The sequence below is a fragment of the Ambystoma mexicanum genome, chromosome 13, assembly GCF_040938575.1.
Source record: "Ambystoma mexicanum isolate Mex_15411 chromosome 13, UKY_AmexF1_1, whole genome shotgun sequence".
NCBI lineage: Eukaryota > Metazoa > Chordata > Amphibia > Caudata > Ambystomatidae > Ambystoma > Ambystoma mexicanum.
Window position 1 is genome coordinate 196,402,969 of NC_090938.1, and position 15,648 is coordinate 196,418,616.

The 15,648-nt window shown below is 45.5% G+C and overlaps 1 protein-coding gene across 8 annotated transcripts in view; it reads right to left on the reverse strand.

Moving 5' to 3' along the window:
• Positions 1-15,648, reverse strand: part of NAV1 (neuron navigator 1) — a 999,939-nt gene that overhangs the window by 88,548 nt on the left and 895,743 nt on the right. For all 8 annotated transcript variants that reach the window (XM_069633622.1, XM_069633627.1, XM_069633626.1 and 5 more), the window contains 3 exons: positions 8,094-8,799; positions 4,383-4,805; positions 1,302-1,343 (listed from right to left, as the gene is read on the reverse strand). In XM_069633622.1, coding sequence (XP_069489723.1) covers positions 1,302-1,343; positions 4,383-4,805; positions 8,094-8,799 — 1,171 coding nt within the window. The remainder of the gene's footprint in view (positions 1-1,301; positions 1,344-4,382; positions 4,806-8,093; positions 8,800-15,648) is intronic.

Genomic DNA, 15,648 nt, shown 5'->3' on the forward strand with positions numbered 1-15,648 from the left:
GTCACCCTCTCTTGACACTGTACCGTGGCTTGGTGGGCCACTAGGCACTTATTACACTTTCTCAGGTTCCCCTGGCCTTCGCCAATGCATAGCGCCTTATGACATCTCTTGGCTTTTGCAAATGCTTGTTTTATCATATTGTGCAGTACGTTTGGATTCTCTTGACTTTTGCCAATTCTCATATAATGCAGTTCTCGGTATCAGCCAGATTTACAAACTTTCTTTCACTCCGCTCACTATTCAAAAGGTGCTCAAAACTTGCTTTCACTTTTTTCGGAATACATATAACTGCTTGTTTCAGTTCAAATCAATGTCCATTGTCTGTTTTGCATATTCACCGCCAGCCCAGTGTTTCCCCTTCTTGGTACACTCACCGGTCGGAGCTTACGGCTGTCCTGCGAGGTCCTCTGCCACCACGAGTGCCATCCTTCCCATGCGGTACCTAGCCTGTTCTCCCAGTGCCTTTCCGTGGCGCTGCTCACCCTGTGATGCACTTCCTGTAGCTTCCTCTCACGATTGCTTCGCTCGGTCACGTCAGTCTCCGTCTCACTGTCTGCCACCAGCCTCCAGCTTCCATCAGCTTTGCTTCCCACTGCATAAACTCTGCATCGTCTAATGGGTCTCGAGTGCTCTGATCCGGAGAGGACTGCCTGGATCCAGCAGTCCGTAGCCAGGCTTCCGCAGCTGCCTCCATTTCCACAATGATTTTGGTTTTTAAAGTTCCCGGCACCATGATTGATCCAAAAAGGACTAAACTACTCACTGCTGCAACGGTCGTCCTCCTCACATCAGTACTCAGCTCAGGTCGGTATTTGTGTGACTTAATAAAATGAGGAAGTGTTGCTCTTGTTGTTCTCTTACTCGTCCCAGTAGTGTTACTGGCATTCCTTGGGGAATGTTTTAAGGGAATAGCAGGGAAAGGGCTGACAATAGCCTAGAAAGGCTTGTGGAATGGAGGGTTTGTTGTGAACAAGAGATGGGGGATACCCTGTCTCCCCGAAGGACGTTCTCTCCCACTTTCCCAAGTCTCCTCCACCCAGGTGATCCTCCCTCGCATATCCACCCCCAGGGTCAGGATCCAAAAGCTATGGCCTTTCCCTGGCCTCAGAAGTGAGGATGCCCTCAGGTTCCTTACAGGTGGGAAACTGGATGGTGGTGCCCACCCTCATGCAGACAGTGACAACGAAATTCCAATACAGAGACAGATCCTAAACTGAATACATTAAGCCCAGTGCCTTTTGCTTGCCTGCGGCTTCAGTGGAAGTTGTCAAATGAACAGACACTAGTCATTGCAGACTCACCTGAACCCCTTCTTGGGAAGTGTGTTTCTGTCTCTTTGAGCACTGTGGAAGATTGCAAAACAGAAAAACATGCATCAGTTCCCACGTACGCTGGAGTGGGAGAATTAAGGTGGTAGTTGAGCACAAACCACGCTGATCACGGTACATCAGCAAGGGGCACATACTCTCAACAGCTTTTACCCAGGAACAACTATATACATTTTATTTTTTTATTTGAATACATATGACCCTTATAAAAAGGTCTTAGACACATATACAAATTATCCATGACATCATACAATAAAGACTTCAAAAATACATAAAACCACTTCATCACCATATATATATATATATATATATATATCCTCCAATATCTGAAAAATCACATAATTCAATTTTACAATATAATACATTACATTAAAATGACATTACAGAAAGCTGTACCAAAATGATTGCATACAATAACTTCCTGTCTGTTTATTGCTTCAGCTTCTCTAAGCTCATGCACTCTATTAAAACACGCCTCATAGTTAATATTGTCAATTCCCCACACATACAACCAAATCTGTTTTGCCTTGCCATTCCGACCTCCCATTATTTCCATATAGTCAGCATTAAGTTAAATTTAATGGCCATGTATCTTCGTATAGTATAACTGTGTGGATAAGCTTGAAGATACTCCGGCATCACATTACCTCCCAAATACCTTTCTACAAACTGTCCACTATTGGACTTAATATACAGGTCTCTATCTTTTTCTCTCTCTCACTCCTGCAGCACCTTTTTCATGGCCGTTTTAGAATAACCAGTTATGCTCAGTAACTCGGGATCCGTGATTTTGTTACAAATTTCAAAACTTCTTAGGCACCCAACTCCAGATTGCAGATCTGAGAATCCATGATCATGCCATAATGGACTACGCATGCACCACCTTGAAATATGTCAACAGAGATGTGGAAAAGTAGTTGGGGAGCAGCAATCGCCCTTGTTCCGGGTTGTGTGGCACAAGTGCACGGCAGTAGGTGCGCGACGATTCAGATGAATCAGAAGAGGGGCCTCAGTTCTACACTGTGGTCTTCACTATACATGTAATCAGGTGGTCGGTCATTGTTTCGAAAAAATAATGTAGAATGACAATTTTTTTGAAAAAAAAATGTAAAAAATTTTGGATTCCGTTTTTTTAAATTATATATTTATTTTGGGGTTTGGGATAAAAAAATGGGTAAAACAAAAAAAATATTAAAAAAGGGGGATTGGGGGGAACCCCCCATATCGAAAAAAAAATGCATTAAAAAAAAATGTGACTTTTTTCGACATTTTTTTTCGAAAAAATGACTTTCGACATTATTGGTTTCGACATTATGACTATAAACCATTTAAACACATGTGCATTTAAAGCGCTTCTTGTTGGTCTTCTCTGGTTTCTAAGCAGTGTAATACTAGTAATGATATGATATGTTATGGCATTTGTAACGCACCTATACACAAGTGTTTCAAGGCGTGACGAGGCAGGGGGGGACAAGGGGAAGACAGACAAAGATCCTACTAGGCCAGGTGTCATTCAGATCGCGCAAGTGCACGGTAGAGGGGAAGGGAAAAGTGCAAGGGGGAAAGGGAGAGGGGGAAAGTGCAGTACAGGGTTAGTAGAATACAAGATAAATAATAAGGAAAGTGCAGTACAGGGTTAGTAGAATACATGATAAATAACAAGGGCCAGCTGGTGGCAAGTGCAAGGTAAGTGCAGACAAGTGCTGGGAGGAGGGGCTGTAGGGATACACAGACAGTCCCGCATTACAGGGGTTGCCAGGGAGGCAGTGCAAGGTAGAGTGGCTGGGCCAAAAGACCGAGATCGGTGAGTGGCCCGATTGCAGATTCAGTGCAGTTTCAGTGATTTTAGCAGGGCAGAGGGGGAGAGAAAGCGGAGGCAAAGAGGAAGGTTTTGAGGTGCTTCCGGAACCGTAGATGGTTCTCCTCAAGTTTCAGGGAGGCAGGAAGGCTGTTCCAGAGGGAGGCCCCTGCTGCGGAGAGAGATCTACCCCCAACTCGTTGCTTGGAGAAGCGGCTGACCTTGATGGAGTTGGAGGCGGATGAGCGAAGAGCTCGAGAAGGAAGATATTTAGGAAGAGAGAGTTGAAGGTATTGTGGCCCCAGAAGACCTTGTGGACAATGCAGAGGGTTTTGAACTTAATCCTCGCAGTCACTGGGAGCCAGTGTAGCGATTTCAGTCCTTGAGAGATACGGTCCCTGGGCTCGAGGCCAAGGACAAGTCTCGCAGTCCTGTTCTGGATGAGTTGCAAAGGGCGGAGAGTAGAGGCAGGCAGATTTAGATAGTAATAACCAAATACCAATGTTTTATTGTACCCAATTGATCAGTAGGATGTAGAGCTGTGTTGTCATTGCTACTATTCAAACCAGTGTTCTACAAGCTGACCTGTGGGGAGCGCTTAATTAACTGAGCTAACTTACTAGCATACCATTATAAGGTAAGAAAGAACTGAACACAGATAAATAAAACACGTTCGATTGGCCCCTGTTTATGGGCTTTTATATAATATGCTTTTTTTAGGACATTAAATGATCACTAATCAGCTCGTCTTGTGAAACAGTGTCTCGACTTGTGTTTCTTCCCATGGCTTTGAGCATCCTTCTGCCCCCATCACACACCCACTTACTGTTAAGTCAGAATGTCACAGAGAGATCCAGGTGATTTCAATCTTACATATAACATGGCTTCAGCTAGGTTTGAAGGTTTGACCTTGTAACTTAGGCAACCTGTATCTCTTTCCTATTCACCAGACGTTTTCAAGTTGCGACATAGTTGACATGACCGCCCAATTGGTTCATTTTAATATAGGAAGCATCAAAGACCACCAAATGTAAAAAAAATTAAAAATAAATGCACACAAAAAACAGCTGTGTGCCAAATCAGGACCTCTATGACCCAACCTCCTTCAGTAACATCGCTCAGACATCTCTACAAGTAGTTATGGTTCAGAAAAATGAAAATAAAAGTTATTAATTTAACTTTCCAAATATCCCAAGTGAATGAAATGTAGAATTGTACTTTACACTGACCACATTTCTGAATAACATTTGGCTTACCTGTCCAGCTGCGTTGTCTTAAGACTTCCAGTCCACCCCGTCTCACTCAAGTCTTCCTCGCTGGAGAGCGGCGTGGCCGCGCTGACGTAGGAGGTGGGTACACTCATGGGCATCTGCAGGGACTCCATGCTGCGGTGCAAGCCTGAGAGTTTGGGGAGCAGCTTCAAGTCCTTGGGCACGGTGAACCCACTCATGAGCTCCAGGCCCTGAGAGAAGCTGGCAGAGTTAATGTTCAGAACAGGGGCTGGGCTGGGCGTCAGGCACGGCGTAAGGTGGGTAGCTGCCACAGAGGCCACTGAAGGGATATGTTCATGTAGACGGACTGGTGGGGAGTCTGCGACTGGGGGAACCTCAAGGCTATTGGAATTGATTTTGTCCAGGCTGGCCATGGATGGGGGTTTGCTGAAACCTTTCACCGCTGCCCTATGGAAAGAAGGAAGCAATTGAAGGACTTAGTAAAACTCTTTTGTAAAATGATTACCCCCCCCTCAAACTACAAGATGACAAGAGATGGGTCATTCTGGCCCGAGCAAAGAGCATCTCACCAATCTTGCAAGGAGTAAGGCAAGTAAGGCTAGGGTTGAAAATTCTTAAATGTGACCAATTAATCTACGCAGATTCCCCCGTTTGGGGGTACAAACGAGCCCCAAAAATAGCACCCAGATCCATCTGTGTGGTAGCAAAACATTGGAGGTAAAAAGCGGGGCAAAGAACCCAAGAGCAGCACAATAACAATTGCATTGATTGTTGTGAGGACAGTCTAGTGTGAAGTCCATTGACATGGCTGCCCATTGCCCTTGTGACTTTGCCATGGTCAACCAAACAAAGTCCATTGTCTGTCCACGATTTTGACCACAGGTAACCATTGGAAGCAAACCATAATAAAACAGCTCGGGTTCAGACCATGGCTATACTTGGATGTCCTCTATCCTGAAAGGTTTGGATGAGCATGAATAAATGTGGGCAGACATGAATAGCTGGAAAGCCTGGTGCAGGTCTTAATCATTTGTTCATTTTACCTGGAAACTGTTAACAAATTCTGGCATACAATTAAAACCGCACATGACCACGGCTAGCACACATTTGCCCCAAAACCGGCCTACTCCATGAACTATTGAATGGTTAAACCAACAACCGCTACTGAAACATGTGTTTTTCATCACTACCAGAATATCCTTTCAGATAATCACTGGGAAGCCAGACACCATCAAGAACATGGAAAGCGGACCTTTTACGATGCATCAAGTTTTTTGTATTGAAGGGCAGATCCACACATTCAAAGGACCCTAAGAATATTGGGACGACTTGAATTGCTTACTGAAAAGACCTCAACAGGGTTAGACAGAAATACACTTGTGTATGTGCTGTGTGAACTCATATAGGAAACAATGCATTTCTTTCACAACGCAAGCCTAACTTAATTTAATTGAGGAATCGATTGTGGGTATGCAAATTCGCTCATCCCTTGGGAGTGGAACATGGCATTTTTTATTCTGGTAGCAGGGGTTCCACGCTGCTCTGCATAACATTCACATTTCACAATGATTGTCTAGATAAACTATATATTTTAGGGGTTGGGGGAAAAGGGAAATCGTGAAGTTAGGCAGATATTAATTAGAATTATAAAAGGTTAGGGTTTCATAGTTAGGGAATTTTAGAAAGGCTGCTAAATAACGGTAAGTAAAACGTTATTGGCTATAGAACTAGACCCCCCAAACATCCAACCACTTAATTATTCATATAAAAAGATGAGGAAAAAATCAAATATCTATATCCAAGGTTTATGGAAAAAGCATGGTGAAATTCGACTGCACAGAATCAAAGCTAGTCACATAGCACAGTATAAAATGCCAACATAACGCATTCCTATCTGTAGATGCGTAGTCAGTCCTGGTTTTGTCCTTGCATTCTGGGACTTGTAGTCCGAGTTTTATAACGGGAAAATGTGAATGGCAAGTTCCAGAATCCAAAGAAAAACAACAGGACTGGATAAGCAGCTACAGGCTTGGAATGGGTCATGCTGGCAAATATGGCACACTGGACAAATGTGGTTGCCTTTCCATGCATACCCGCTACACAGTGGTCAAAGTGTACGAAATGTAGGGGAACAATGTGGCCTGCCCCGCTCCTCACACACCCTATCACCACGCCCCCGCCCACATGCAATCCAAACCCCCTGCTGTTTAAGAGAACGTTCTGTGCAGTGCACCGAAGTTTCAACTTCTTCCTACACTTTTATTTCAAAACTAAACCATTCAAGAATGGTTTTCTTTTTAAAATAAAAGTATAGGAACAGTAAAACTAAAAAAAAAAAAGAAAAAAAAAAAAAAAAAAGTAGAGGAGCACCGCGCCCGCACACTTCAACGAGTGCCGCTACATGGACAGAACACATGGACAGATCATGGCCAAAGTTCAGGGGCGGAAATGTGACGGCCATGCTTATATTGTTCATCAGGTGCTCATGATAAGCCAAATATTGGCAATTGTTTGAACATTGCACCGTGAGTCATTGGCAACTCCCCACAGACGCCTAACAAAGTGCGCCTCAGGACAATCCGATTAAAGCGCTACCTCCCAACAGACCAAGGCCAGAAGCCTCACCAGCCTTGTCCCCCTTATACCCACACATCAATCACACTAAATAAGTTTCCCCAAAATAGTAGCAATGACCTTCTCGCCAAGACCTTCTATACAGAGCCACCCCTGCACCTGCCGCAATGTTAAAGTTAAACATTCACTGCAGTAATATTGCGAGAGTCTGTGCAGAGGGCAAACCAAACCTCGTGTTGGGAGTCTGATCAAAACCCTTCTCCGTAAAGCATATTAGGTGGTAAGAAGAGTGAAAATATCCCTCTGTTTCTGGGGCGAGCAAGTTCTGGCTTTAAATCAGTAATGCTAATCTGCAAAATTGGAGGCATCCAATGGCCATTACTGTATGAACTTACCTGCCAGTCTGCTTAATATCTGCAGTCTACACCTCGGCCAGTGGGGGTCTACACATCTTTTGGGGTAGAGTTTCCCTGTTTTGCAGGAAATCTCTTTTGGATGTTTGTAGATTAACCTCGTTGGTATCTTGCCCTTCCTAGTGGAGAAATGACCCAACCCCATCATCCCCTTTATCACAATTCTGAAATAAATTATAGTTTGAGTAGTACAACTTAAATCATCCTGGGGTGAGCTATGTGATATGATATGGGTGGAGATATATGTGTGGTCCTCTTCTTGTGTCATATTGCATATCCATCCTATGAATAGCCTATTTATTTCTGGTCCCAAACTTGATTTTTTTAAGACTCAGAACAACAAGCACCAGAACTCCCTTCTGGATTAGAAGGGTCCCACTTTGGTGGGCCTTCTGGTCTTGCATCTCAGAAGTGGCTTTATTACAGACGCATAGGAGACTGTCTGAATTCATTGTTTTGCAAGAACACTTGCCCCTAAATTGTTCCAAGAATGATACACTTTGTGTATTTTTTTACATATGCAGCTCCATTAAGCCTTACAAAATGGCATTAACTGTGGTCTATCAGATTCAGTAATACATTACAACCTTGCAGATTGAATGGCTTTGAACAACAATCTGGTTGGCTGCAGACATCTATTGAGATAAGAGAACCTGGCCACTGTACATGTGGGTGTTGAGACAGATGACAATTAGTTTATTACAAAACATCAAAGAGAAGCTACCATGCATGGCATTTGCATCCGTACCTGAGAGGCATGGTTGGGGTGACCTCAGATACTTTGGCAGGGGGTGTGAAGCACACTTTGGTCGGCATCTCGGGGGAAGAGATGGGCTTGATGGGGGTACACTCAGAGTCCTGGGCCACAGCTTTTGCCTTAGCCTTCTCCTTTTCCCTGTCCGTCTGGTTAACTGGTGTCGTAGCAGCCCGGCCACCACCGATTTTGGACGGCTCCTTCAGTTTGGACCCCCCGGTGTTGCCTTGCTTAGTGCTGAGCACACTAGGGTCAATGCTGCTGCTGACTGGACGACTGTTGCCCCGCCCACCTGTTACGCTCATGCAGCTCGACTTTGCCGGCCGTGGCAAACTCCTGTACTGAATGTTTGATCGAGCTCCGGGAGACATGAAACCAGGTTCAACACCATTCGACACATCAAGGCTAGTCTTTCTCCCACCGCCAACCGGCTTGACCGGTATTCCCGATGTCTTTTGTTGAATCTTGCTCATCGTGGCGGAGCCTCCCGTCATCACTGTGGCTGTGCCGGTAGCAGGTGGCGGCTTCTTGTACCCAAAAGAGCCTCCGGATGTAGAAGGACGGGCAATGCCAGATGGGGGCTTCTTCGCATCCGCAACCCTTTGGTCCCTGCTTGCATCAGAAGAGGAGCGCTGAAGACCAGTGTTCTTTATGGAGAGCTTCGTCTTATCGGTGGCCTTGGCCTCACCTTTGCAGGAACCTATTGGAGGTCAGAGAAGAAAATAACATTTAATCTAAGATTTCAATGAAAGTAAAAACGCTGAACACAGTGAGAATAGTTCCCCAACCGCCTATTGTCCTAATTCCACCTTCTCTGAGCAACACACACAGCCAACATTCCATCAACAATCCCTGACAGAAACGAAACCACAAGAGTCACAGACATAACACTCAACATGGTAAGCGAACAGAGAAGTGTGTGTTCTAGTGGGTCTGCCAGAGCACAAACAGAGACATCCTTGGACTGTACCAACATATACATTACATTTCTGGAACAGTTTACTGTATCCTCAAAACAAACCATGTGCAGATGAAAGTTTAGCAATATTGGTCAAAAATAGAAGAGCCAAAACGCACACCGCTGAACAGACGGAGGACTGCGAAAGAAGGCAACGCACAATGATTGCATTATATTCCATATAACTGCAACGTATCAACCACTCAGTGATGTCCATAATTGATCAAGAAGATAAACTTGATCACATTTAGGAGTCCACAAATGTGCGCAATGCGTCTAGGATTGTGAAGCATCGTTGAGGCTGGACTTTGACAGCGACCTAGAAAGCGACACTGCCTTTGAAGTAGGGCACTGCTCTGTTCCTTTCATTGGAATATTGGGAGAATTTTCTAGATTCCTTTCGGACATGCTCTCGCCACTAGACCATGCACCTTGAAAGTGGTGCGAGCTGCAGGGGGTGAGTGCAGTGTGTAGATCATGGTGGCAGGGGAATTAACGCTACCTGGAACCAAGAAAAGTTTTAGGTTCGCCTCGATTGGCTGGCAAACCCACGGTAACAAGAAGTTTGGTCCCAGTAGATTTAATTGAGAGAGAATTGGTCAATTCTTTCTGCTGCATTGTAAAGCAAATGAATTCAGGGAGTTGGTTAGGCTAATAATAAAGATATGGGCAATGGGGGGGGGGGGCTGCGGGGGTATTCCCCCACATACATTTGTGGTAAAATGTCCTTAAAGAAAGAAAAGAAATTCAACCAATTCTCCCAAGAAATAAATTCGATGAAATACCATAGAACGAAACCTACAGTCAGGCTATAGGTTGACGACCAGTGTCCCGTCCCCCCCAGCCTCCCCATTGCCAATGCGGAAAATACAGAAGTCAGAATTTCAGGTTTATTACAAGGCATGGGGTTCTCCCCGGTTAGGACAGTGCCGATCAAGCCAATCGTAGCAGCTCGATTATGTCAGCATGGCCTATTGATTCGACATGCAGGTGTGTGCCTGGGCAATAAGTTGATGCCCAAAGGACGACCCAAGAGACAATTGAGGAGCACTTTTCTTGGCCAGTGCGGGCAATGTCAATGACAGTGCGGGCAATGACCATGACCGTGCAGCTGGAAGTTTCAACCAATGTCAAAAGCCCAAAATGATTTAAAATGCACCATTTCCCAAACAAAACACCCAGAGCACTACTCAAATGGTGGGTTGTGCATAAAGTCAAACTGCACCACGCAGTTGTTTGACTGCTTTGGTGCTCAAAACTGTTTGGTCCTAGACCGACAGGAAGATGGGGAATTGCCCACATTGGTGCACATCACTTGAGTTGCATTGCTAAGGGAGAGCATGGTTTTGCTGGTGCATTGGGGAGAACATGTGGTGGGTGAATGATGTGTCTGGGAGTTCTACAGGTTCCTGGAGTTCGACCTGATTTTACCCGGTGAACGGGTGATGTGGCGGTTTTCTACTAGGATGTTACTTGCATGTGACCGAGTTGAAGAGAATTAACTTACCTTCACTTGTACGTATCTGGCTTCAGTTTGGTTCCTGTTATATGCACATATTTCAAGACATTACAAGAAGGTTGTGGATCAGTCCATTGGGGGTGGGGGGCGGGGGAGTGAGTTTGCAAAACTTGGAAGAAGATGGGATCCACTGCCACTCACCCTTTCCACCAATAGCATTGCAGATACTGGTCTGAAAGCCAACAATGCATCTGTATGAGAGGTCACAGAAGTGACCTGGACAGAAGTTATCTGTCATTGTCCATTACATTTATATATTTATTTGAAATGAGTGTAAGCCGCGCCACAGGCCTCAGAGCGCGCACAAAAAACAAAGACGAGACGAACAAACAATTCAGGCAGAAGCAAAGATCATAGACAGGGTGCAGAAGGATAAAGGCAAAAAGCAAGCTAGTCTGGCGATAGGGAGAGTGAGGAGTAATTCGACAGAAATTCAGAGATCGAAGAACCAGGGATAGAACAGACAGTGGCCAACTTGGACATCTCTGAACACGGGTTGCAACTGTGCCCAGAGGTCCTCAATTGGGGGACATGGGGTGGGGGTGGGGGTGGTGGTTAATCTGCAATTGCAGCTTTCAGATGCCAAATTGTAAGTCCTTGGCTCCGCAGGGAAAGGCAGGAATGGACATTATGGATGAAGTTTACGGAGGAGGCGATTCACCAATTTGAATAGAGCTGAAACAGCAGGATAGTCATCACTTTGTCACTACTATAAACTGAACCCCAGTTGGATTGCATACAATTCCGAAATCACCCCTCAACAGTCTGGTCGTGTCCAGCGTTTTGCCAGAAAGTTCCAATTACCTTCAGAAGTCAGGATTGTTAATGTGGAAATCGGTTTTTAAACACTGGCATTATCCTCTGTATGCTTATAAAATGCTTCATTATGCAATATACTGCTCACTCTGCTGCCACTGCAATGAAATATGAAAGTGTTTGCAGTGCAGTGACGTCACACCCACACGCCTACCTTATTTGGTTGCTTATTGGGTCCCTCCGTACATGGCTCCCTGCCGACTACTCTCAGCACCCCAGGTTGCCCCAAAACAAGAACTGGTGACCCTAAAATTGTTGAAGCGGGTTGAGACACCCATACAACATAACATTGTACATAGAATATTTCCCTTTTGGATGCTCGGCTATCTCGGGGTTCAGACTAATTTCATAGAAAACTGGAGGTTCACTCTTGACTTCACATAAATGACTTTGAACCTGCCAGTCAAATATTTCCCCTCAGTTGTTAGTCGCCCATGTACATACATACAATTCAATATATATTACATTAGAAGGTCTTCCATTAGCCTACTTTCCAATGCTTTTTTTTGTGTCCAAGAGGTTTGCAGTCCTATTCTAACAATCCTTCATTTGGGGTCGTTCAGTGGTGCCATCTTATTAGACTGCCCAGTTATCAATATCGCCTGACATTATCCGTTTGCTCACCACGTAATCGGTTTCAAAGGGCCGCTGGACACTCTACCCAAACTGGGACTCCGGGAGGGGCTAGGAGTTAACTTAGAAAATCTCCTTATTCGATGGGCAAAATGTGCATAGGGAAGCAGGCTGCAGCAAAATAGGACCACAACCAGCACTAATAAGGAGAAGGCAGAGAGGTGTGTACCAGCAGTTTGCCATCAGAAGGCATGCACCAGGTTGCGAGCCAATGTGATGACGGAATCGATGGGCATCACAGAACATCAATAGCGGAAATTGCCACCACTGCTCGATCCTGCGATGTTGGAACACTTTACTGGGTGGAGAGAATACTGGAGTTCCGGGGTGGCATAACGGACAGGTTCCCCCGATTGGGAAGGCAGAAGATGAGATAAGCCTCTCTTTTGCATTTATTTGTGGCTTGTCCACCCATGAAACACCGCAAAGTGTCTGGCTGAGCCCTTCTCACAACACACTCCATGGAAACAAGACCACAGCACCTCCCGAAGGTGAATCCCCAGATTGCATCACATTTCGGCCGCCATTTTATATCCTTGCACCAATGATCAGCCATTTGGGAGCTAGCAGCACGAAGCAGTAACATTCTGTAGTTTGACTTGCTATCATTTCTATGTGCCGTCCAGTCCGGGTGGGACAATCAAGGAGGAACACATGGCCACATTCTGCAGAAAAGGCTCCAAAAAAGCAAGCGGACGGCCGGCCAGTGTCGCTGATCTCGTGCCTCCTGGAACAACTATCATAAACTGAAGAAACTCAGCCGGACCGGCCCCGGCTGCAGTCAATATTATTCCCCCTTTAGTTGGTTGCTCACAAGCAAGTGGCCATTAGGGACAGGGTGTGAGCACAAATGCTGCTGTCATGAGTCATAACAGAGGCCTCCAAAGTTTAAACCAACACAGAAAACTGAGGCGAGGAAGAAAGCCACTGCCCTCCATTCTGCGATTTAGGTCTGGAAGAGAGTCACTCATGGATTCTCCATCGCCTATAGAACACAACCACATTTGAGGTCTCAGTCGCCAAGCTATGCCAAGTATGCGGTGGCCACGGGGGGGGGGGGGGGGGGGAGGTAATACAATGGTGAAGGTTCCTTAATTTTATTTGGGAGGCGTTGTTTCAAACTAAACTTCGAGAGTAGGCGGTGCCTACAACACATCCTTATGGTAATTCAGGACTAACATGCACTCCATCAGCACTGAAGTGGGTAAATGTTTAAAATTCACATCCAATGTGAGTTGGTTTTGAATTTTAAATAGGTTGCAGACTTCCTGTTTAGGAGGGCAGAATAAATACTGGACTGAAAACTATTGGTGACCCTGGCAGAGTCCGTGAAGCTGGAGGCTGTCCTGGTCAAGCTAGTCGCAATTTCAGGACAGTAAGTGAAGAATGGGTGCAAAATAGCACCTAGAAGCCAGACAAATGCATCAAGGTCTTCACAATGATCACCGTGCCACAACACATCCCATTTGGCATGAAAGTGTGCCCCGATGGGATCCTTTCAACCCAGCAGGCAGGTGGCGAGCTCTCCTTTATGTGAACATGGCATTGCTGTCATGGACTGCGCAACTGTGCATTTCTTGTGCTACACCTCAGAGAGACAGACACATACATGAAAGCCGTCATTTTCCATGGTGGTTCTATGGCACTTTAGACTTTGGCTGGCAAGCGCCCCATCTTGAGACCAAGCCAGCACACAAGTCCATGTTCACAACTGAACCATCGCTAGCACTAGAGACTACTCTACCGAGAGTAGTCCATGAGAAGACACCCTTCACCCCTATTGCCTGAGCAGCAGTCAGAAGTGAGAAGCTTCTACAATGGTTTGCCATATTTTCGTGTTGAGTTATAAGGTTACAACTTTCAGGGAGAGGATAGCTCAAGCACAACACACCACCATAAGAAAAGGATGATGTCATGTGTCATGGATTTTTTTTTCCCTGGGTGGGTGGACTCAGCCCTTAACCACCCCCCCCAGACCCCCAAACTCCCAAAAGAAATTCCCAATAAGTACCACATGCAGGTAATAACAATGGTTTGCTAACGCAATTAAAAGTTAAGCTTTTAATCACTTTGTTGACGAAGGGCCTGACAAGAACTCTTGGAAAAATGGAGGAGCAACTCATTAACTCCCCCCACCCCACCCGTGCTGCAGGGCCTGTGAACTCAGTCTCAAGTACAATTACAGACCAAGCATTTTATGCTAAATACATTTGTTTTTCATAATTGATAGAGATTCAAATATTTGTTTTGTGGATGTTAAACCACAAAGTGACAACAACAAAAAACTGAATGCAAAGTCCTTCTACTAAACAAAGTGACGGTAAGTAGTGTAATGCTTACTACTATTCCCCAGTACAATGGCGCTCAATGAGCAGACCTTGGCAGTATGGGGTGGGGAGTCTGCCCAGCTAGGACTCAAACGTGTACCCTGCAGACTTCACATGGATGTCTGAAGCCAGTGCTCCTGGCCACACCTTGACGGCCAGAGGTTGAGTGCGCTTCAGAAATGTAAAAATAAATAAATCTCACCCTAACCTACAAAGAGTCACAAAGCATCAGAAGTGGCATGGGTCATTCAGTGCTTTCTCTTGACCCCATTCATGTTACGAGAGGTCAGGGAGCCCCTCTGCAAGAAAGAACACAGCATGTTGACCTGTTCCGTGGGAATGTGCCCACTCAGAGCCTGCAGCCACATGCATTAGCTCACTGTACCCTTCACAAAAGAGGAATAGCCTTTTGCATATCAGTCTTTGTCCCGGCCACAAGGGCAGTCCAGCACCAAAATGCCTGGCAATCCTCCTTCCAGCAAGAGTACCAATAGCAACGCCAGACACGTGTTTCGGCCTAGTCAGGCATCATCAGTGAAGTGAAGTTGTGCTTCTCAGAGCACGGTGAGCATGGGTTCCACGCCTGGATAACCCTAGGTCTGGCGATTTAAAATCCTGGTGCAAGAGACACATGTGCAAAAGTAATATGCACACCTACTCAACAACATAGTGGTTACGGGGGGTTAGGGGGAGGGGTGGCTATGGAATTATGGTACGACTGCCTTGATGGCTAGAGATCCAGGGTTCAAATTCAATATCTAATGATGCAGGAGAAAGGTGTGTTTTGACCCAGTATTTGACATACGACTAGTGCATAAAGCACCAGTGCGCAACGGGGCAGCAACGTATTTAAGCAACCATCGTTTTTGAGGAATGTTTACATTTAAAGAAGCCGTCACTCGTCTACGAATATTCCACGCAGCAGTGATGGGCGTGTGATGTGCACATGTCAAACGTAACATGTGCCTGGAACTAAGTGGAGGACATAGTGAAAATATTTGGATGGGCGGATAGCTCAGCGAGTTAAGGGCCCGGTCCTCAGATATGTGTGCAGCCTGCAGGACCCCGTTTTGAAACTTGGAGGGCTTATGCAATCATTCCTCTATCGAAGGTCGATAAAACTAGAACCAGTAAAGCAATATTCTGGCATTACTCTATGGCAGAGTTGTGTAACCCCTCCCCCTTTTTTATGATGTTTTAAGGGCACAATTTTCCCATTCGGTCGCCCACGGTCTCTGAGGTCAAGCAGGCGTTGCAGCGCAATCGTTCGCCCGGGTTAGCACAAGGGCTTTGTGA